At 44.2% G+C, this 23,885-nt stretch overlaps 1 protein-coding gene and 1 non-coding gene across 5 annotated transcripts; both read left to right on the top strand.

The window, feature by feature from the left end:
* Nucleotides 1-273: 273 nt before the first annotated feature.
* On the top strand, nucleotides 274-22,885 carry nap1l1 (nucleosome assembly protein 1-like 1). 4 transcript variants are annotated; one of them, XM_055905979.1, is made up of 15 exons: nucleotides 274-382; nucleotides 6,676-6,714; nucleotides 8,874-8,962; nucleotides 10,467-10,569; nucleotides 13,811-13,952; nucleotides 15,679-15,771; nucleotides 16,504-16,632; nucleotides 17,147-17,218; nucleotides 17,356-17,495; nucleotides 18,100-18,265; nucleotides 18,536-18,658; nucleotides 18,763-18,795; nucleotides 18,915-18,965; nucleotides 19,924-19,959; nucleotides 21,128-22,885. In XM_055905979.1, exons 2-14 carry the CDS (start codon nucleotides 6,698-6,700, stop codon nucleotides 19,927-19,929), a joined length of 1,164 nt encoding a protein of 387 aa, XP_055761954.1. In that variant the 5' UTR covers nucleotides 274-382; nucleotides 6,676-6,697; the 3' UTR covers nucleotides 19,930-19,959; nucleotides 21,128-22,885. The 4 variants fall into 4 exon arrangements, with proteins under 4 accessions (XP_055761954.1, XP_055761950.1, XP_055761953.1 ...); XM_055905975.1 differs by lacking the exon at nucleotides 19,924-19,959; XM_055905978.1 differs by lacking the exon at nucleotides 19,924-19,959 and having other exon boundaries at nucleotides 15,679-15,759.
* Nucleotides 17,572-17,701, top strand: LOC129838951 (small nucleolar RNA SNORA14). Its single transcript, XR_008756943.1, has one exon. It is a non-coding gene; the product is annotated as a small nucleolar RNA SNORA14 (small nucleolar RNA).
* Nucleotides 22,886-23,885: the final 1,000 nt, after the last annotated feature.

Here is a 23,885-nt window from a genome sequence, read left to right on the forward strand (position 1 = left end):
ATATGTCATGGTTTGCTTTAATCCCCCACAATCACCCTTCTAATTGCACCATATTGTCTGGGACCCAGGGAAATTGCACGTTGCTATGGTCAGGTTGGCATGGTGACATAAAATATGATGCAAACATGCATCTAGCAGAAGAAATTGTTTTATGGTGGAATGACTAGAAATATCTGATGACGATGGTGACAGAACACTTCATCAAATATTCTTTACCGGCCCCTCCCATAGACTTAACGTTGCCCTGGTTTACGTGATGACGCTTGATGTATATGAGCGCAAGCGGCGGGATCGTTCTCTCTTTTACCGCCATAAGAGCGGAGTCTTTTTCGTTGGGACCGCTTCACTGCGTAGATCCACCTAGTCAAGCCGCCAGCTAAAGGTAAGAGAATGACTTGAAATCACCTTAGCTTGGTCTTTAGCAATACAACAGAGTGGCGCATATATATTGTACTCTTTGATGGGTACGAATATGGGGTTGTTCTTATCGTCTTGAACTAAATATTTGTGTGGATGTAGTCGGGAAGAATAGCACGGTAGCTTGCCAGCTAACTAAGTCGGATGGCTAGTAGCAGCCATTGAGAGACGAGAGGCTCCACCATGATGCGTTCGCTAGCTAACGTTACATGCATGATGATGAAAATGGCTAATTTTCCGCCCTTTCGAGACGTTGTATTGTAAATACAAACGCCGTAACGTTATTGTGACAATTCATCGTAATTTGCATCATTCAGATATTGGTTTAATCGGATGTCGTGTTTTTTTATTTAGACTTGACCTTATTTTTTGACTAGCCTTAGGGAGGGTAGGTAGGTAAGTAAGTGATGGGAGATGTGGCGGGTACAAGTTTCTGTGTCTGATCACTGTTCAAGCTAACTAGCAGGCTACACTCTAAAATGGAACGCGTATGTCTCCGTCTTTTCACGTGACTTTTGACATGTTTGTAGTTGGCTGGCTTATTTCGATAGGCACATAGCTAGCTAGCGGTTCTATTATTTTGTTTTTTAATATTATTTGAGGGTTCCAATATTTGCCCAGCAGGTCACGTTGCCAGTCAAATATGGACTGTCACTTGAGTACTTGCCCAATGAAAGTGCGTATGCCAAACTAACGTTAGCTAGGTAGCTGTAACTAGCTAACGTTAGTTAACTTGCTGGCGAAGTAAATAGCTAGCTGGAAACATGCACAACCAGTTAGCTAACGTTACCGCAAATGTATCCATGTGGTAGCTAACTAGCTAATACGACGGAATGGTGTAATTTGTACGTTTCAATGGTAGGTTATGTAGTTAGCTAAATTCATATGCTGCTTAACAGCTAGCTGGCTGGCCGGCTTTCTTTGTGGGTGAGAGCCATTGCTCATAGCTTGCCTTGAGCATGCAACACGTGGTCGCTGGGTTTGAAAGGCTCGTTGAAGGGATGTATGTGTACCATTGGGGGATTTCAGTCACTGAAGATCTGCTAATTTCAGTTTGTTCGTGTAATGCATTGAGTTAGTTACACTCAAACAATACCAATGTTTCAGCTGGTATCACATCTAAAGCTGCCTTTGTTTCTGCCAATGCTTATCAATGCAACACAACTAGAAATGATTCGTTAGACATTCTACCTTTAGCCACAGTTTAAGCTAGCTATAGTCTATAGCTAGATCCTTTTTTGACTACTACAGCCTACTTGGCTGTGATTTGTATGGTTAACTTTTGTCAAGAAATGAGGGTGAACCAACTATTGTCACAACTTGTAGAATGGATATTGGTCCTGATGACTCCTGCTAAGGCGACATTACATTTTTGTTTGAGAGAAAAGGCCCTAATGGTATAAGTTAAAATTAAACCATTTTAAAAATTGAACCCTTTATGATCGTGCTATGGATGATGGCTGTTCTGGTATTGATGTTTGAACGTCTCAGATGCTTTGTCTTTTTTGTTTTGAGGCAGACATCTGCTACTCATGAACACATGGCATTTTTATGACCCCATCAATTTGAGTTCTAATGACCCCTTTGTGAAACTGGCATGAAGAGTTTAAGTAGTCAATTGATTGAAAGGTTTTCCTGGAACTGTTGCGGAAACAAAACTCACTGACAGTGTTGGAAGCTACTCTTAAAATAGTTGCCCGTGCTATCAATTACTTCACACTGGAAGTTTACTGCAAAATGCTAAGTTACTAGTTGAACAAAAATATAAACCCATGTACAATATCCCAGAAATTGTCCATACACACACAAAGCTTATTTCAATTAAATGCACAAATTTGTTTACATCCCTGTTAATAGCATTTCTCCTTTGCCTAGATTTTTTTTATTTAATTAGGCTAGACAGTTAACACTTCTTATTTACAATGACTGCCTAGGAACAGTGGGTTCCCTCTTGTTCAGGGGCAGAACCACCAATTTTCTTTACCTTGTCAGCTCAGGGATTTGCTCTTGCAACCTTTCGGTTACTGGCCCAAAGCTTTGGCCATGAGGCTACCTGCTGCCCCAGGTAGCCTAGGTAATCCATCCAGCTGACAGGTGTCTTGTCAAGAAGCCGATTAAATGCTGGGGACAATAAAAGGCCACTAAAATGTACAGTTGTCACACAACACAATGCTATAGATGTCTCAAGTTGAGGGGGTGTGCAATTGTTATGCTTACTGCAGGAATGTCCACCAGAGCTCTTGCCAGAATTGAATGTTAATTTCTCTACCTTAAGCCACCTCCAATGTAATTTTTAAAGAATTTGGAAGTACGTCCACCCAGCCTCACAACAGCAGACCACGTGTAACTAGGCCAGCCCAGGACCTCCATATCTGGCTTCTTCACCTTCAGGATTGGATGAGACCTGGACAGCTGATGAAACTGAGTAATTCTGTCTGTAACAAATCCTTTTTGTGGGGGACAAACTCAATCTGATTGGCTGGGCCTGGCTCACCAGTGGGTGGGCATATGCCCTCTCACGTCCACCCATGGCTGCACCCCTGCCCAGTCATGTGAAATCCATAGATTAGGGCCTAATGTATTTCAATTGACTGATTTCCTTATGAACTGTTATGCAGCAAAATCGTTAATTGTTGCCTTTTTGTTCAGTATACATGTAGTTCACTATTCCCCAACACTATCTCGAGTTATGATTCTAGTCCGCTCTGACAGTGGTGCGTTCTTTACACATCGATATATCAACAACATGCCTAAAGTGTTAGTGGCATGCCTAGTAGACTGTTTTAGATGCAGTTTGGATCGTCCTAAATCTATTTCATCAGAGGAAATCCACCTTATCAATGTCAGACTGAAATGCACTCAGTGTGTCTGTATTTGAATGGTGTTGCTATTTTCAAGCTTTTTATGGTTATTAAGAGCTCTGGCATTGGCTATTGGTGGGGAATGTTTGATCTGTTCCCTGGCCAGACGTCGTAATGTGGGTCTCAGTGTTTTACAGGTCGATCCAAATGGTATTGTTCACACTTTCAAAAATATGATTACGGTAGTGCTGTGTGTGGTTTTGTAATTTCAATGACCAAAGATTTGGCCTGGAATTATCCTCTTTTTGGTCCCTCTGCCTGGTAATCTCCTTTTCAGCTGCTTAACATTTGATTTTTGGACAGCTTTTCAGTTGGCCTATTTAAACTGTGCAGGTGAGTGATGGGCAGCCTGTGCGATTCTTAACCAATGGGCACAAGCCATTAGGAAGGTGAGGGAGAGAAGAGGAGCTGCTGAAAGATGGAGACAGTGGTGCATTTCAGACATTGCAGGCCAGGTCTACATCAGCACTGTTAACCTTTCTAGGACACATGTTCCGCTAGCGGAACCCCCCCCCCCCACAACATTCCGCGGGAAATAAAAAAATATTTTTGGGAAATGGTTAACTTTCACACAATAACAAGTCCAATACAGCAAATGAAAGAAACATCTTATTAATCTACCCATCGTGTCCGATTTCAAAGATGCTTTACAGCGAAACACAATGATTATGTTAGATCACCGCCAAGTCCAAAAAACACAACCGTTTTCCCATCCAAAGATAGGAGTCACAAAACGCAGAAATAGAGATAAAATGAATCACTAACCTTTGATCTTCATCAGATGACACTCATAGGACATCATGTTACACAATATGTGTATGTCTTGTTCGATAATGTGCATATTTATATCAAATCTCAGTTTACATTGGCGCCATGTTCAGAAATGCCTCCGAAATTGCAGAGAGACACATCAAATAACAGGAAATACTCATCATAAACTTTGAAAGATACATGTTTTACATTGAATTAAAGATACACTTGTTCTTAATGCAACCGCTGTGTCGGATACTAAAACTTTACGGAAAAAGCACACCATGCAATAATCTGAGACGGCGCTCAGAAATAACAACATTTCTCCACCATGTTGGAGTCGACAGAAATACGGAATTACATCATAAATATTCCCTTTGATGATCTTCATCAGAATGCACTCCCAGGAATCCTAGTTCCACAATAAATAGTTTTTTTGTTCGATAATGTACGGTATTTATGTCCAAGTAGCTACTTTTGCTAGCACGTTTAGTAAACGTATCCAAACGCTTGCGCCGGGCCAGGCGAACTCGGACGAAAATGTCAAAGTTATACAACAGGTTGAAATAAACGGGTCAAACTAAGTAGAGAATCAATATTCAGGATGTTATCATATATCCAATAACGTTCCAACCGGAGCATTCCTTCGTGTCTGTAGAAGTTATGGAACACAAGGCGATATCATGAGGAAAGCGCGTGACCTGGAACTGGCAATCTGCCAGACCACTGATTCATTCCCCTCTCATCCGGCCCCACAACAGTGCATAAGCTTCATTCGACGTTCTACAGACTGTTGACATCTAGTGGAAGGCATAGGTGTGCAAACAGATCCATATCTTACAGGGATTTGAACAGGCGATGAGTTGAATATCGACCCGCCTCAACTTCAGTGTTTTCTATCCAACAGTAATAATATGCATATATTAGCATCTGGGGCAGAGTAGGAGGCAGTTCAATTTGGTCACGCTATTCATCCAAAGTGACAATGCTGCCCCCTATCCCTAAAAAGTGAAAATGCTGCTGATTGGTTAATTATGACCTAGTTTCCCTGACAATTATTGTTGTAGCATTTTTCTCCAAGGCCAGTTAACCTTCTATACTGCTTTATCACACAACACCCTTGGTCTGCAATGAATTTGGCACTATAACATGTGATTCCCCGTACTTCACTCTTGAAGTACAGTGAAGGTTAAGTAGTGAACATTGAATGGACGTTTTTTTATCTGTCAAGTATTTTTCAATTGAGATCCTTTGCCTACACATTGGCTTTGATTGAGCTGCACTGAAATCTGTATGCTGGAGACATCAGAGCTTGCCCAATAGAATATTGTTGTTTGAATCTGTTTTCGCTCATTCCATGGAGCTAGAAATGAAGATGTCTACCTGGCAGCTATTAAGATGTGGTATCATTTTGTAATTAGTTGAGTTCATCACATTTTGGGGATACCAGACACTTTGTATATAACTCACCACTTTTTTAAAGCCCATTTGAAGACCATCGTCAACCTAATACCACAGTGGTAAGGAGAACCCTCCAGCAAATCCATCACCTTATGACTTTGGAGGTTCGGTCACTGCTGTGGTTGCATTAGACACTGGTGTGAGCTAAAGCTCATCTGGCTCTTGTGTTTCCATGTGTACCAACCCTGTGGTAAACATTCTCCCCCCGGGGGGGGATCTGGAGCCTAATTCAATGCCTAATGTGATGTGACTAATGGCTTTTAATTGTCAACCTTCATGTGATGGCCTCTTTAACAGCCTGTATGGATGAAGTTCAAGTCTGAGTGGATCCACCTGTGTACCTCTTCAATTGTGTTAAGGGTCACTGGCCCTGTGTGAAAGGCCTGTTGGACCGATGGGTGAACTACTATCTGTGGTCTCTACCCCCTCTAGGATTGGGTGCTTTACATAGCTCCAGTCCCCCTCTGCGCTCTCCTCCATGCCAGGAGGTTTATTGGGGTACAGGTCTAAACAGGGCCTTGCTTTGGTGCTGTTATTAGATGGCAGCCCCAGTGTCACCAGCATCCAAAGCCCCAGCCCATGGCACACTGCGGAGCACAGATTATCTCTGCCCAAACCAAATCAGATGGGCAAGAGGTTGAGATATGTAGGACGATTTAACTAAGGCTTATATTACTTTATGCCTCAGCACAGCTAACGGGGCTGTCAGTGAGCTGGGCGCTTGGGAGTTCTTTCATGCACATTTCACTAACCAACATGACAGGGAGCCAAAAACAGCCCTTTTTTGTTTTCGTCTGGGAGTGGGAGGAGAAACGGGGGTAGGATTACAGTTGGTGGCCATTTTGCTCTAAGCAAGCAGAGTGCTTGGAATCAGATGTTCAGCCCTCCCGTGGGTGCTTTAGTCCACAAGTTCCTAATGTCAGTTTGCTACACACTGGGATGGAGATGTCCTCAACTCTATTGCTCTATTGAACTTAAGGATATTATATTATTTGCCTGTTGTAAACCTACCATCAAACAAGACGATGTAATGCTAGTCTTGCAAATAAGTCGTCAGGGCCTATTTCAATAAATAATCTTTTCGCAGAAGCCCTTTGTTTATTGAACATATCGATTTCCTGCTGTGAATAACAATTGTAGCATGTATCATACATTGTCTAACTGTCTCTTCCCTTCCCTCCAGCAGCATCACTCGAGACCTGGCTAAGATGGCAGACATGGACAAGTAAGTGCATCCTCTCCATTTGATTGGCTGTGCAGCCTGCGTTCTGTGCAGCAAGGAAAGACACGTATTGCATTAGTGTCCCATACTAAAACAATCCCACCTCTGCATCGTTACTTAGGGCCTTAAAAATTCCGATTTTTTTCTTTACATTTCTTGGTGGTGTTCGCCAACAAGTGACGGTAGTTTGCAAAACAAATACCCACTGGATTGATGCTAATAATAATATAATTCTGCCAGGTCAGCATATGCTACTTTGTAGTTAGCATTTCATTTAGAATGTAGCAGAGTACTTTTAATTATCATCATTGCTAACAGCTACAAAGTGGTAGATGCGCTAACCGCACATACTGAGAAGGGAGATTCTCGTTGCCTTTAAGAAAGTTCAGATGCATTCTGTTCATGTCTTATGATAAACTTCTGCTATTTCAATTCATTTAGTTGATTCCCTACTCATTTAAATAAATGTTTGAATTTAGTTGATTCCCTTGATGTCTGGAGTCAGTGTTTCCATCTGTGTTCTCTGCATCGTGGATTTAATAGGGCCCCAATTACCCTTCCCCTTTAGTCATTGGTTTAGCTGGAGGTGTGTTGAGGTCTCGTGCGCTGTCAATTTGGCTGTACCTGCTATGGTGTGTAGCCTGGCCAGGAAGCCAACCTGTATTTGAAATGTTGGTTAACACGATCACATTCATTAGTGCGCAGCATAAAGTTTCGCAAAGGAAAACTAAAGCAACCTTTGTAGGTTTATACCTCAAGTGCAGCTCAGCCAGCTTCTTGTCTCAGGCTGAAATATGCATATAGTGAAATGCATGCGTGTTTAAGTCCATGTGGGTGATTTCCCCCCTCCTCCCCAATTAAGCCCCATCAGCACGCTAACCTGTCAAGTTCAGGATCGTTGTGGAGCTCTTGGTTAGCAAGGAAACAAATCATGCAGCCAAATACAGTCTGATTTGTTCACCTAAGGCATCCATCCATGTACCAAAAAACTATTTGGATAATGGCACAGGAGTGTTGGGTGAAATCATGACATTAGTCCAATGCACATACTGTTTAGGAATGCCTTTATCCTTTATCAATTTGGCTTCTATTAGCTGTCAAATATTAGACACCGGTGGGTGTATTTATCAAGCGTCTGAGTAGTGTTTACATTTTAGAGCACAGTTAATATAATAACATGGGGGTCCTGATCCTAGATTAGCACTCTTACTCTGAGCTGCTTGGTCTATACGTCCGCAGAGCTGAGGCAGTCCTCTTCCCCTGGTATCTGATGCAGAGGAGGATGGCCAGCTGTCGATCTCACTGCGGAGACGTTTTATCACTGGGCTGTGGCTCGCCGTGGCTGTTTACTCAGCCTGGGCTGCTTGGGATGCCATGGCTGGGCTTGGGTTACGCTGGCTCACTCCAGCCACTCAGACACCTCCCTGAGTTTGAGTAATGAGCCTTGACCCTGGTCCAGCAGGCCTGTGGCTGTCTCACACCACAGGGAACAGGGTGTGAGACAGCCTTATTATATACAGTCCCTTCATCTGCCTTAGTATATACAGTCCTGACTGACTGCAGGAGTCTCTGGGTGAAGTTTCCCCTATATACAGGTCTAGCATCAACTTCTTCTCACCCAATCTTAACCTTAACCACTAGTGGGGGGAAAAATGCAAAACTGACCCAAGATCAGTGTCTAGGGGTAACTTCACCCTATTTTAACCCATGACTAACTGCAGGGTGGATGCTAGCATTTTAGCCTGACGCCACATGGTTGTCATTATGTTGATCTGGGGCTTATTCAGATAGAAATGTAATTTTGTTTGCACTGGTTCGGAACCTGTTTCATGGATCAGTATGAACAGGGTTTAAAGCCAGTGTTAGATGGAACTTCAGTGAGGCAGGGGAGCAGTATACCCTTTGTGCTGTGTCCCTGTTCACTCTCTGGGAACATTACCTCCTAGTCTGTGTGGAGACCTCTATGTATTAGTATTGTCTGACACACCCCTCCTTTTGTATCTAAGTAATTATTAGAGTTGAGTTTCCCCATTCTACACAATAGATATAATCACATGCCATCTAAACAGTACATTGCTTTTGTAAAATTCCATTCCTGAATAAGCTCCAGGTGTCTGTTTTGGCTGATTTTTCTTTTTTTCTCTCGGTCTCTGTGTGTGCAGTAAGGACCAGGCTGAGCTGGACCCGGCAGATTTGGAGGACGTGGAGGACGTGGAAGAGGAGGAGACTGGAGAGGACGTCAACAGCAAAGGTAAGGCTCAGCACTACCCACCGAGGAAGCGACTGGGATTGTTAACTGTTAGATGTCTGTGCCCACCGTGGATTTGACTTCACCTGAACAACCAACAGTGAAATCTGAATCAGTTTGACATGAGCCTCTGCTTGCTGGTCAGTCGTTAATGTTAGGATGACAGTTGAATTAAAATCCTCTGTGCCCACATTGTCTAGGTTTGAAATCTGAATGTTTTTACCTATCCATGAATGATTAGGAATCATGCGTTGTTTAACTGGCAGTTGTTTGTAGACTGAATTAGATGACTCTCTGCCCCAGGTATTTATAGCCCAGAAATGCTTATCGTCTCCCACCACAGTGATATGTCACCATGATCTCACACACACTTGACAGAGGCTTTCATACGGCCAGAGTCTAACAAATATCCTAATTATCGCCTGATTTCTGTAATGACACTCGTCATCAGTAGAAACGTCCCTTCTCTAGAACCGATTCAGAACATTTTTCCTTCCCGCTCATCCCTGCCCCGCTCCGCCGCAGCACTGAGTTGTCACTCAGCTGAGGAGTTTGCCATTTCGTCCTTAACGGCACCCTATTCCCCCTATAGTGCACTACTTTTGACTATAGACCCTGCTCAACAGTAAAGCTCTTTAGGGAATAGGGGAGGTTTTGTTGGGACAGGCACAGCAGGGCCCTCAAATCCAAGGCGTATTAAGCGTGGCGTAGGTAAATCAAGGCAGGCAGCGTATACCTGCTGACTGTAAATTATGCAGCAGCCCTCTGCCTCGTCCCATGGGCAAAACGTTTGTTCTCCGCTTTGGAAATGTCTCTCTGTAACAGCTTTTAGGAATAAGTTTGGAAGGGAAGACTTTGATTATAACGCTCCCTCAATGGGCTCTAGTCCAACCTGAGTCTTCAAGCAGAGTCTCGAACAGTCTGACTGTTGATCACTAAGCACATTTTTATCACCGTCTTACTCGGATAGAAATGTCATTATTTTGGAACTGGTTCGTGGTTCAGTGTTGGAAGAAACTTCAGCGAGGCAGGGGAGCAGTATACCCTTTGCTGTCTCCCTGGTCACTCTCTGGGAGCATTGCATCCTAGTCTGTCAGATGTTCTGTGGAGGAAACACAGGGCTCTGTGTCAGTAGTGTGACGTGACTTCCTTTCCTTGTCTCTCATTCCTCTGCGCCAATCTGAAGAGGCTTGACGGGTGGCAGTGTTTTGGCAGCATTCTTCCACCTGTTCAATACTGTCAGATCAGTGAAGATGAAGGAAAGGAGACAAGCGAAGGGAGCAACATGTTGACCAACAACCCGGCCCTTTATTTGATTTAGATATTATTATTATTTTTAAACTTTGTCTGTCCTTCGTTGACCTAAAAATACTTGGCGTTGCCCGCCCTAGAATTTCTTGTGTAGAACTCCCTCCTTCCGTCTCTGTATCTGACCGTATGGTGTCTGATGCTATGAATGGTTGTTGGTGTCTGACGGTAGTGCCTGGCTTTGTCCGTCTCCCCTCAGCTCGTCAGCTCACCGTGCAGATGATGCAGAACCCACAGATTCTGGCCGCGTTGCAGGAGAGGCTGGATGGCCTGGTGGGCTCGCCGTCAGGATACATGGAGAGGTGAGAACCCCAACCAGGAGAGACACTGAGGCTACAGCCATACAAATTGTGGATCGAGACAATCCTTTTTCAATGGGAGTCCTCAGTAGGATGGACAACAGATTGCCCATCAGAAAACCCACTCTGTTTTAGGTCCTGTGTGTACTTGTCCGAAATAGTTGATTTGAGGTGACGGACAGTGGCTGACTGCATCTACGATTTCCTCAGTGTTCCTGCGACTGGCCATCGCCTGACTCTGTCCCATTCTGCAGCTCTGGGGGACTAGCCTAGTTATGCAGCCCCGCTTTAGAAGTTATGGCTCCAACAGAAGTTCTTCTCACTGAGGTAGTGGTCTTGATATTTATTTATATATAATACTTTCAAAACCTCCGTTCTTGGCATGTACGCTTTCTCCCTGTACCCGTGTATGTATGTTATGGAGGGATAACAAGGCCAGTATGTTCCTTGTCTTCTGGTTCTATCCTCAATTCGCTGGTACGCCCCTCTGACATGTCTGGAAAATGAGTATTGGTAGTTCAGGTTGATAATAGGCCGAATCTAACCTACACCCAAAACCGATTTTGAAGGTGCTAGAGGGGAAACTGAAAGTTTCTACACACTCCCTTGCTCTGATTTAAGGTCGACTGACCAAAACCTCAGATACTATTTATAGTATAGGTTGACAAAATGATGATTTAAAAGTTCATCCTCTGGTTCTCTCATCCTTGAGGTAATCACTTATCTGTGCGTGATTGGGTATGTGAAGGTAATGCTTTTCATTCAGGGATTTCCTCAAGGAAGGTTGCCTAGTTACAGTATTCAAAGAAGGCCACTGCTACGGTGATGAGAAGCTGCTGCATTCCCCTTTAAAGCAATGTCTCATAACTGTAGTCCTCTAGGTCTGCTCTGTGCTGGGTTGTCCTTTAATATGCAAATGATTTGGCCATGGTGAGTTGGAGTTGACTCCTTGGCCAATGACTTCACTAAAGAGCTATGGCACAGAAAGACATGATGCCTAGCCACTAGGTGTTCTGGACCCAGTTGTGCACCCCCTGATTTGGTGTTGCAGTGAAACTTGTTTAAAAGCGGTCTCCGCATCTGTGAACCGAGGCCCTATGTATCATTCTCGGAGTAGCGTTGCTGATCTAGGATCAGGTCTCCCTGGCCATGTATTCTTATTCCTTATCTAAAAGGCAAAACTGTTCCTAAATCAGAACTCTTACTCAGACCCTTGATACATAACCCTGATCTGACCCAATGCAGATGGTATTATGGCTCTCTCCTTCCACCATTCCACTCGCTTCATATGATGAAACAAATCTGTAGGGTGTCTTATCAAAAACGCACCTTTTGACCAATGGGTAAAATATTAATTGTGGTCCTAACCTTGTCTATCATAACCCGTTCAAGTTATTTTAGTTTTTAGGGTGGCCAGAATTAGGGTGACTAAATCAATGGAAGCCCAAGGGTAAAATGGTGAAATTGCATTGTCACCTGTGTAAGAATTAAGGCTACTTGAATACCTGACAGGCTCACTTTCCCATTGAGCTCGCCATCTTCTCAAATCCACAGAACATAAAACAATAGAGGTAAGGTGGATGTTGAGACATGACATGTACTATTTTAGTATACTCTTATTTGAAGTGAATCTTTTTAAAAAGAACAAAAATGTTATACATCACTGAAGTGTCAACCGAGCACTGAGTGTACAGAACGTTAAGAACACCTGCGCTTTCCATGACAGCCCGACGAGGTGAAAGCTATGATCCCTTATGTCACTTGTTAAATCCAATGGAGACAAGGTATGTGTGCCTTTTTAGAGGCTAAATGGGCAAGGCAAAAGATTTAAGCGCTTTTGAACGGGGTATGGTAGGTTTGTCAAGAACTGCAACGTTGCTGGGGTTTTCACACTCATTTGTGTATCAGTAATGGTCCACCACCTAAAAGACATCCAACCAACTTGACGACTGTGAGATGCATTGGCATCAGTATGGGTCAGCATCCATGTGGAACGCTTTCCACACCTGACTCTCTGAATATAATGTTATAGAAAGACCCCACACAAGGACTCAGAACATGAAGAATAATTTGTCTTGGTACAATGTATTTTATAACATAAGGAAGGGACATCTTATCACCACCAAAGAGTGGTTGGACACCCTAAAATCTGTGTAGAAACATGCAATTTTTAAATGAGTCAAGCTGCTCTTGGCATGGGTTTCTTGGCCCAAAGTCGTACCAAAGCATTGCAGCGCAAGACATTCTGGCATCTTGATAAATGGAAGTGGCTGTGGTTTTTCTGGCCTCAACAGATTAATTGCGCCCTCCTCACCAATGGAGCGTGTGGCTGTGATGCGTGTACACTCCTGCACCTTTACATTTTTTGTTTAGGAGTGCGCGCCCCCCCCCTGCCCTAGTGGTTGTGTGGGAGCATCGCCCCCCCCCCTAGTGGTTGTGTGGGAGCCCCGCCCCCTCTCTGTCCAAGTGTTTGTGTGGGAGCATTGCCCCCCCCCCTAGTGGTTGTGTGGGAGCACTGCGCCCCCCCCCCCCCCCCCCCTGGTGGGTGTGTAGGAGTATGGCTAGGCTGGTGGGGGTTCAATGATCACAAACATCTGTAGTTGAGTTACAATGACCTAAAATCAAGTGTCAATGTAAGAGTGCTGATCTAGGATCAGGTCAACCCTATACTTGTTATTTTACTAAATGTGATCCTGAATTAGCACTCTGAGATGCTTGGTACATACTGCCCCAGAGCTTGTTTTAAGTTGAAGATTCTTAGAGAAATGTGACTTCTTGGCAAAGCTGTGTTAATGTGGTTCTGGTCCCTTTTTAATGTTTTTTTCCTGTCAGTGGATGCCAGTACTTCAGATCTCCTAGCGTCCCATCAGTGGGGTGCTGTGCCAGAGGGGCTTGGCTGTGGTTGCGTAACGCCAGACCTGAGGTGACCAGGCCATTACATAAAACGTTGTTAGTTTTTCTCAATGTCAGTGGAAGTAGTCCTCTACTTCCTGGTCCAATGGTTGAATTCCTAGCGGCGGGTAAAAGGTCATGCGGTCAATCTCCTTGGCACTGTGTTGCTCCGCATAAAAGCGTCCGTATGCATAGGTCTGCATGCGTAAGTGTTTGTCATTCGTTGGACGTTTATTCCCATTGTCAGAGCGGTGGCTCCAGTATCTTGTTATGTACACCACCATCTTTGGGGACAGTCAAGATGTACTTTTTCACCGTGTGGAATTCTTATGTTTTTCTTTCCCCGTCTCAGCTTACCAAAGGTAGTGAAGAGACGGGTCAACGCCCTAAAGAACCTACAAGTGAAATGCGCCCACATTGAGGCCAAGTTCTACGAAGAGGTCCATGAACTGGAGAGAAAGTACGCCGCTCTCTACCAACCCCTCTTCGACAAGGTAGGAACACCCCAGTTATGTTCCTTGTATAAATATGATCTCCCATTCATTGCACCTTATAACTATGCTGCATTTGACTGGGCACTTTGTGCATGGGTTGTTTTCATTGGTGCACAGCAAAATGAGCCAATTATTTTTGGCCAAATCCAGGTAGGTCCCTCCCTGTTTCATCCTGTGCGTCCGAAACGTTATTTGCTGTGACCGGACTCCGTGGGTGGGATATCCAAAGAACACTATTTCCAATTCACGCATGCATATTAATTCACTTGTGAAATAGGACAAATATAAGCACCCGCCAAATTGTTCTTATTAACTTCTTGCGGATCATTGGGACGCTAGCGTCCCATCTGGCCAACATCCGGTGAAATTGCAGAGCGCGAAATTCAAAAATAAATTACTATAAATATTCAAATTTCATGAAATCACAAGTGCAATACATCAAAATAGAGCTTAACTTGTTGAGCGTTCAGATTTCAAAAAAGCTTTACGGCAAAAGTACACCATGCGGTTATCTGAGGACAGCGCCCAGCACACACATGCAAAACAAATCATTTTCAACCAGGGAGTTGCGACACGAAAGTCAGAAATAGCGATATAATATATGACTTACCTTTGAAGATCTTCTTCTGTTGGCACTCCAAAAGATCCCAGTTACATTACAAATGATCCTTTTGTTCGATTAAGTCCTTTATATGCATTAAACTTAGTTTAGCTTGCGCGCTTCAGTCAATCCACTCGGTTTCCCTCCTTCAAAATGCATACAAAATGAATCCCAAACGTTACTAATAAACTTTTCCAAACAAGTCAATCAACGTTTATAATCAAACCTTAGGTACCCTAATACGCAAATAAACAATAACATTTAAGACGGAGAATCGTTATTGTCTTTACCGGAGATAAACAAAAAGAACGCGCTCTCTCGGCCATGTGCTTGGAAACACTACAGCCAAAATGGGAGCCACTTAGACTACAACTTTTACCTAATTTTTCCAAAAACCAGCCTGAAGGTCTATCTAGTGGAAGCCCTAGGAACTGCAATCAGACAATTTCGCCCTATTATAAGTGCCAGGCATCGAAATCAGTGGTATGCTGATTTAATTTTATTTTTATGGTTTGTCCTCTGGCGGTATTGTCTGCACTTTCAGTTCTGTTATACTCAGACATTATTTTAACAGTTTTAGAAACTTTAGAGTGCTTTCTATCCAAATCTACCAATTATATGCATATCCTAGCTTCTGAGCCTGAGTAGCAGGCAGTTTACTTTGGGCATGCTTTTCATCCGGATGTCAAAATACCGCCCCCTATCCCAAAAGTTCATGAATACACCCCAGTATTCTCAATCTAGTGTTGATCAGTCACTCTGCCCATGTGTAGTTCCTGCTGCTGCTTATCCAATGCTGACAGACTGTAGCTTCCCAGTCCCCTCTTTGGAGCGGAAGGGGGATTTAGCAGAATCCTCTGACTAAAGAGCTGCAGCCTGTTCCAGGGATGCAGATGGAGCTGAGAAAATGGGGTGGGGTCAAGCTGGGATGCTCACACATGCAGACGGCGTGGCCAAACTGCTGTCTTGTGTAAATAATGCGCTGGCTTGGCACCTCAGCCCCTAGTCCATTATCTTGGGTTAAACTGATGACTTTTCTGGGCTGTTATTTAAATGTTTTGCTCTGTCCTCCTGGCTGTTGGCTTTACATTGACTGACTGTTTTCCTCCCCCTCTCTCCCTCCAGCGAAGCGATATAGTTAAAGCAGCCTATGAGCCCACAGAGGAGGAGTGTGAGTGGAAGGCTGATGAGGAGGAAGAGTTGACAGTAAGTAAACAGGTACAGGTGACTCCATGTCTTATCTAACCTGGGGACTTCTACTGTCTGGTGCTTCAGCAGGTCTTATTGATCTAACCTGGGGACCTCTACTGTCTGGTGCTACAGCAGGTCTTATTGATCTAACCTGGGGACCTAACCTGGGGACTTCTACTGTCTGGTGCTACAGCAGGTCTTATTGATCTAACCTGGGGACCTAACCTGGGGACTTCTACTGTCTGGTGCTACAGCAGGTCTTATTAATCTAAATTGGGGACTTCTACTGTCTGGTGCTTCAGCAGGTCTTATTAATCTAACCTGGGGACCTCTGTCTGGTGCTACTGCAGGTCTTATTAATCTAACCTGGGGACTTCTACTGTCTGGTGCTTCAGCAGGTCTTATTGATCTAACCTGGGGACTTCTACTGTCTGGTGCTTCAGCAGGTCTTATTGATCTAACCTGGGGACCTAACCTGGGGACTTCTACTGTCTGGTGCTTCAGCAGGTCTTATTAATCTAACCTGGGGACTTCTACTGTCTGGTCATGATGACAGGGCCAGGAGGGTGTACCAGTGAAGGACTTGTGTTCTGACTGTTTTGGTTCCAGTAATGGTGGATGTGATAGATGTCAAATATATATTGCCTTTTTAGAGGTTTTAACCAGGGGCTCATGTATCTGTTTTTGTTTATAGGCATCGGTGAAATGGTGCCTTAAATCCCCTTTTTTGTTGATCTCCCTCCTGCCTGTTTCTTCCAGGAGGAGATGAAGGAGAAGGCCAAGGTGGAAGAGGAGAAGAAGGATGAGGAGAAGGAGGACCCCAAAGGCATTCCCGAGTTCTGGCTAACGGTTTTCAAGAACGTCGACCTGCTTAGCGACATGCTGCAGGTAGGCGGGCAGAGTGTTGGAGGGAGTGGAGGACTGTCAGCAGGAAAAGAGACAAGCGAGCAGTAGAGGAAAGTAGGTCAGCAGACAGCTGCTGCTCCCTAAAGATGAGGCTTCATCACCACCTACAGGCTTGATGAGGGAATTTCACCCCTAAAAATAGATGATGTATACATACAGCACACTGTTGTAGTCCTGGACAAGCCCTCAATGAGTTGAAGCAGGTGACTTTGTCCCGGGCTACAGCGAGATGCTGTTTGTGGGGTGGGGGGGCTGGAGTTGGGAAACACTGATTTTAATTGGCACTCTTATCAGAGCGACTTAGTCAGTGTATTTGAGGTAGGTGAGACGACCACATCACAGGTATTGGAAGTAAAACGTTCCTCAATAAAGCGGCTGTCGGCTAAATCGGTGCTAGTAAGAAAAGAGGTGTTGGTGCCAGAAAGACCAGTACATCGGTAAGGTGTTTCTGTCTAGATACCATACCAATGTTCAAGCTGCTGTTCATGTTTTACAGGAACATGATGAACCTATCCTCAAGCACTTACAAGATATCAAAGTCAAATTCTCAGACCCTGGCCAGCCCATGGTAGGTCTGTGCACCGCACTGCTCTGCTGATGCAATTCTCTACTAGACCTTATATCAATGTATTGAAAGCCAATGAATCTTGGGTATTCCCACTGGTCCCAATATTCAACTCTTTCTTGCTCTTTTTCTCTCTCCAGAGCTTCTCTTTAGAATTCTTCTTTGAGCCCAATGAGTTCTTCACAAACACTTTGTTGACAAAAACCTACAAGATGAGGTCTGAGCCTGACGAGAGCGACCCCTTCTCCTTCGACGGGCCTGAGATCATGGGCTGCACAGGGTAAGACGTGCTCCGTCAAACTGCTCCTTGTGTTGTCCCATAGAGATCCTATTCAATTAGTATTGTTAAACCTCTGGCGCATCCTTCGTAAACCCCCTAGTTGCTCATCGTAGCCTCTGGGACAAGGAAGGATGCTAGATCAAACTAGAGATCCAAAGCTGAGAGTCTTGTCCGTGTCTCTTGGTTATTTCAGCTCTGGGACAGTCATTGCAGGCACTAACATTGTTGTTTCATGAGGGGTTTAAGGGTCATGTCAGTAGCTAGAGTATATCAAAAATGATCTCCTTTTAAATTAAGTTTGAATGAATATAAGATAATCAGGTTTATGCACTCTTATCTGTTGTCTGCTTGTTTGGTCAGTTACAACAGACTACCTTCTATTTTAACGCTAAGACATGGGTGAGGAATGCATCGGTTTGTCCGGTTTGATAAAAGAAGTGGTCCTTTTAAACAATGCGCCATGTTGACAGGGTTCTATTAAAAACCTTTGGCTTATCTTAACCTTTAGGGCTCGAAGCAACATCTACACTAGTCATTGGTTGGTGTGTTTAGTCCTGCGTCTGGTCTCCTGGTAACCCTGGTGTCCACTGCTCTCGCCCCGCAGTTGTACGATCGACTGGACGAAGGGCAAGAACATCACCCTGAAGACTATCAAGAAGAAGCAGAAGCACAAGGGGCGTGGCACAGTCAGGACGGTCACCAAGACAGTCCCCAACGACTCCTTCTTCAACTTCTTCACCCCGCCTGATGTCCCTGAGAGTGGAGATCTGGTAAGTAATGCTTTCCGTTGTCTAGTGCAGTGCTGGAAGTGGACTGAAGTGAGTGCAGGTATTTATTTGTGTTGCCGAAACTCAACTTTTCTCTTTATGCAATATCATTTTGCCAAAAATCTATAAGATGCCGGAACTCAAGCAGTAGAACATTTTGGGTGTGTTCCAATTCAACCACTGGTGCAGTGTGGTCTATCTATTAAAGTTGGTGTGTCCGAATGGTGAGTCTCATAGCTCTGACTGACGTGCCGGTGACTCTTGCCCCTCCAGGACGAGGACTCTGAGGCTGTCCTCGCCGCGGACTTTGAGATTGGCCACTTCATCCGCGAGCGTATCGTCCCCAGGGCTGTGCTGTACTTCACAGGGGAGGCCATCGAGGATGACGATGATGATGTGAGTACCCACCCCAGCCTGTGTAATGGCCCTGTCCTCGACCTCTTAACCAATCCACTGGCCTTCATGTGTTCCCCTAACACTGGTGTCCCCTCTTGTTGCAGTACGATGAGGAGGGAGAGGAGGCTGATGACGAGGTAAGGCCTTAACTAGCTAGGTCTCTTCACATGGCCTCTCACTAACCCGGTCCTGTTATTGACCTTAGCTAGTTGGTGTCTGTCTCAGTGTTTAACAGTTTCCTCTTGTGTTCTCCTAGGAGGGTGAGGAGGAGGGAGAGGAGGAGAATGACCCTGACTATGACCCCAAGGTGGGTGGGAGAGCTTACTGTTGATGTTGTCATGACCTAATGTGAGACCAATGATCAGAAATATCAGATTTCAACATACAGAATAGAATGTGTACGGCTACTCCAAATGCATCATGAACACCAGCCGCCATTTTGGATTTTTCTGTCTATATACTACTGCATCCCACGTTGCATCAGAACACACAGCCGGCGGAACCGTTTCCCTGTCCCCTTGCTTCTAGTGTAAGGGCTGGATTTCCAGACGCACATTAAGCCTTGTCCTGGACTAAAGCATTCTACATTTGTGTTTTGGTACACCAAAGTCTGTTTTATTTCCACTGGAACGCTGCATTTGCCTTGCAGTGCGTTCTGTGTGGTGCATACGTTGGATTTATGGAATGTATGTTCGATGGCTTGACAGAACTGGTAGCAGCAGAAGGTGAATGTTGAACTTTTGTTGCACACATCAAAATGATGCCGCATAACATTTAGCTCAATGCCGCTATCGGTGTGATCGAGGCGTTAGTCCAGGACTCGTCTCATTCTGTGTCCTGGAAACCTCTAAAATGAGAGTTATAGTAAAGAGAATGGTATTTCTAAACTATCTCAAAATATCACTTCAAGAACCTAATCAAATAGCCTTTTGTGGGCGTCTGGTCATGGGGAATGTTTTCTTCTCAATGGAATGCCTTGAAAGCATGTTTCTACTTGCTGTCTACATCCTTACTAAACTGAGACTGCATGGAAATTGGAATCGGATACTAAATCTGTTCAGGTTTTGACTTAGTTTCATAGCTCTGCATGCCAAAGCTTTATTTGATTTTGTTTGGGCGAATGGGAACAGTACTACTTCTCTTTGCTGTATAAAGCCTCTTGAATTCTGTATTCTGCCTATTTTTTTGCCTTTAATTCATTAATGTTCATCTCCAATCACTTGGCACCTTTTGTCAGCTATACTCTTTAAATTTTTCCTCACTAGGTTTAAGTGATGTCTGTAGAAAATAACCCTCTCCTGGTAGGTACAGCTTGTGAATTGTCAGCTTACTGCACCCCGCCTCCCTCCTGCACCTTTTCATTTTGACACCTCCATTCCTCAATCTCCTTGCAACCCCCCCCCCCCCCCCCCCCCCTTCCACCTCCATCTGCACTTACAACTAACACAGTGGCTTTTTTCTTTTTTCCCCTTTAACTGTAGTGGGTGATGCGTTTGAGTTTTCTCTTCTGTATGTTGAAGCTAGTTAAACTTTACTCCAATTTGACCCTATTTGTCTTTGTACAAAATATTTGGTAACACCAATATTTACGTTTGTTTGGAGAAGACTAGATCAACGTTTGCCACACCTGTTTTGTGGATTTGTATGTTTTTGAGTCTTAAGCCATCGCTCTGTTCATTCTCTCATTGTTCACTTTTTTTACTCCAGAGACTGTAGTCTACACCTGGAAGGGTGCTTGTTAACTGTCTTTCGCCCTCTGGACATGCCTGACTTGTTAAGACTGCGTGGGGTGAATCGGAACTTCCACTTCAGTCCAATGTTAACTTGGTCTCCCACTGACATCAATGCACCACTAAGTGAACGTTTGACTTGAAGTTCAGCTTCACCCCTCTGTCCTGGAGAGCTGTTGACCCCTGTAGGTCTGTTTATGACCCCCTCCCTGCATTGCTGCCAATAGATTTCATTAGTTTTCCTCCCCTGTGAAAGAATGGCGTCTGTATGACATCAGTGCCCCCCCCCATCACTGTTATGAGCACTACGGGTTAGTGCATTTACAGTATGGAGGTTCTATGCAGCAGTAGTGAAGGCTCTCAAAGTAGTTATTAAACTTTTAAATTTATAATATTTACATTTTGAATATTCACCACCACATTCCCATCTCTATTGATGGTGTCTTGGACCTGGAATTTGTTTAGGTAGTATTCACCAACTCTGGTCTGATACCAAAGCACATTGCCTTTTATTTCCAGTGGCATACTTTAACAACATACTAGTATTGTGTGGAGTGTTATTGGGTCACTGTTCAGAAATCTCTAGCCTCAGTGCCAGGATGACATTGCCCTATACCCTGTCAATGTTTGCCTCAATTGGACATAGAAAAATGTCTGAAGCCTAAACCTGTGAGGGTGATTAGTGCGTATGTTCGCTTCTCAGTTCAGCTCTAACGTCCTCTATTTTGGTCTCTTGCAGAAGGACGCAAATCCCCCAGCCGAGTGCAAGCAGCAGTGAAGGCTGCGGCTTTGAGGATCAACTGCACTGTAACAGCTTCTCAAATAAAACACTTACTTACGCCTTATAATGTTTTGTATTTTTCTTGGTAGAAATAAAAAATAAAGGGTTTCAAGATTTTTGTTACAAAAACTCCTAATATAATGTGAGCAGTGGCTCGATATGCATAGTATTTTACTAGACACCCCCCCCCCCCCCCCCCTGTACAAATAGTTAGAATGCCACAAACTCCCTGAAAGCATGATCTTGTTTCTCTCACTGCTAAACTAGTTTGGGTTCTTGTGAAGTTTTTGTTGTATTGCTCTTGGACAACAGCTGTGGTTAGACTGCATTGAGGCAGGTGATGAAAGCCAACCCATTCCTTTTCCCTCGCGCTACCAAAGTTACCGGTCAGTTTAGGTTGGAAGTCTTTGTCATTGTATTAGCGGGCCTCGAGCACGGTCAGAGCAAAACACTGCTTTTAGTCATGGCTAATGAAAAACTTTGCTGTGCACATTTGGCCACTCAAGCATGCCATTTGAAGCAGGAAAGCGGTTATTGGCCACTTGGGTGGGCTGAATCAAGTTGTCAATCTAAAACATTCCAGTTTGCAGACTGACAGGCATTGGATGTTTGCTCTCTTGGGATCAATATTATCTCGATGACATGGTCTGATTTGTTAAAACAGAACCATGTGTCAGCTGCTAAATTTAATGAGCTGTTTCTGCAGGTTATTTGTTTCTATTAAATACTTAATGCTCTTTCTGTATTTCAATTTGTGTTAAGGGAATGTTTTTCCTCCAACACGCAGCTTGGTCTTGTCCAGTCACTCCGTAACATTCCAGATGATTTGACAAGGGACAGTTCTGAGGTTTCGCCAGCAGGGGGCACCCCATGCCCAATCTGCTTCAGGCTCTTGTTAGGCCTACAGTTGACTTGTCTTTTTCTATAGCACTTTGTACTACTTAGTCATGTATCAGTGGTGTCCTCTATGGTTGGCTGTCGGTCCAGTAGCCCTTGAGCAAATCAAAGTGAGCAGTACTTTGGAGGCGGCCGTTGTCATACTGCGCCCTGACGATGCCCTATGGGCTTTCTCCTGCGCCATGAAATATTTCCCTGTAATACATGATTCTCCCAAGTGCATTACCCTTTAATTTGGGAATCCCACTTGACTTGTGTACTCTGATAGCAATAGGTTCGGAACAGGTTCCCGTCCGAGGAACAAAACGACCAAATTCAGGCTTATGTTGGCATGTGGTCGTGGCTTTTGAGCCGTGTAACTCTCGAGGTTAAGATTGTGCCTGGTCCCTAAGCATACGGCTAATTTATCACTGTGAAGGAAAGGTGGCAATGAGTTCTGGTAGAAGTCCTGTCTGTTGACCGCCCTCTCTGTAGCCAACCCCACCCAGCAGGTCACACTGAAGCATGTAAGAGCAATACTTAGTCAGGGAATGGAAATAAAATGAAAAAAGTAGCTTAAGCCCACCCACCACCTTTTCCTTTAGTGGAGACAGCCATGTTGGAGGTGTATGTAGGGTGGTGGCGCCCTCGCTGCTGCCGCTAGTGGAGCTCTAGGGAGTACTGCTGCAGTCAGGAGAAGATAAGTCTGGACTGTTCTAGGGACGACTGGATTCTGTCTGACTCCTTGAGCAGCTGTTGTCAAAGCTAAATGCTATGCTACAAAATACTAAATGTACTCAATAACTGTATGTATATTCATGAATAAATTGGTTAAACGTGTTTTGCTTTTGTCTGCAGTTTCTCTTCAACATGAACTGCTTGATATATAAACACTGAGCTCTATAACATTTGAGTAGCTCATTGAGGTGACTAGTTCATTTGGTATATGTACAGACTAGTGTAAATGTCGTGTAGACTGATGCTTACAAGTTCTCTTACTAAATCTATTAAAAGTTACCTAGGGTAAATGGAACATGAGTACAATGACCGAGCACTAAAATGAGGTCTGTGCAGTATACAGTGAAATTAAGTGCTCTGTATATATCAAACATTAACACTGTCCTAATATTGAGTTGCACTCCCCCCCCCCCACCCTCAGAACAGCCTCAATTTGTCAGGGAATGAACTCTAAGGTGTCAAGCGTTCCGCAGGGATGCTGGCCCATGTTGACTCCAATGCTTCGCACAGTTGTCAAGTTGGCTGGATGTCCTTCGGGTGGTGGACCATTGGTACACACTGGAAACTGTTGAGCGAAGAACCCAGCAGTGTTGCAGTTCTTGACACTCAAACTAGTGCGCCTGGCACCTACTACCATAGCCTGTTGAAAGGTCTTTGTCTTACACATTCACCCTCAATGGCACACGCAATGTCTCGAGGCTTAAAAATATTTTTGCCTGTGTCCTCCCCTTAATCTACACTGATTTAAGTGACATCAATAAGGGATCATAGCTTTCATCTGGTCAGTCTGTCATGGAAAGAGCAGGTGTTCATGTTTCATATACTCTGTATATTGAACAAAAATATATATGCAACAATTTTACTGAGTTATAGTTCATAGGAAATCAGTCAATTGAAATAGTCATTAGGTCCTAATCTATGGATCTCACATGGCTGGGCAGGGGTGCAGTCATGGGTGGGCCTGGGGGGGTATTGGACCACCCACAGGCGAGCCAATCCCAGACAATCAGAATGAGTTTCCCCCACAAAGGGGATTTATTTCAGACATAAATACTCCTCAGCACCCCCTTCCCTCAGACGATCCCGCAGGTGAAGAAGCCGG

Source organism: Salvelinus fontinalis, chromosome 39 (genome assembly GCF_029448725.1).
Source record: "Salvelinus fontinalis isolate EN_2023a chromosome 39, ASM2944872v1, whole genome shotgun sequence".
Taxonomy (NCBI): Eukaryota; Metazoa; Chordata; class Actinopteri; order Salmoniformes; family Salmonidae; genus Salvelinus; species Salvelinus fontinalis.

Coding starts and splice junctions, on each gene's coding strand:
- nap1l1 (XM_055905975.1), top strand. Junction 16,633..17,146: donor TGCTTAGCGACATGCTGCAG/GTAGGCGGGCAG, acceptor CATGTTTTACAG/GAACATGATGAACCTATCCT. Junction 18,966..21,127: donor ACCCTGACTATGACCCCAAG/GTGGGTGGGAGA, acceptor GGTCTCTTGCAG/AAGGACGCAAATCCCCCAGC.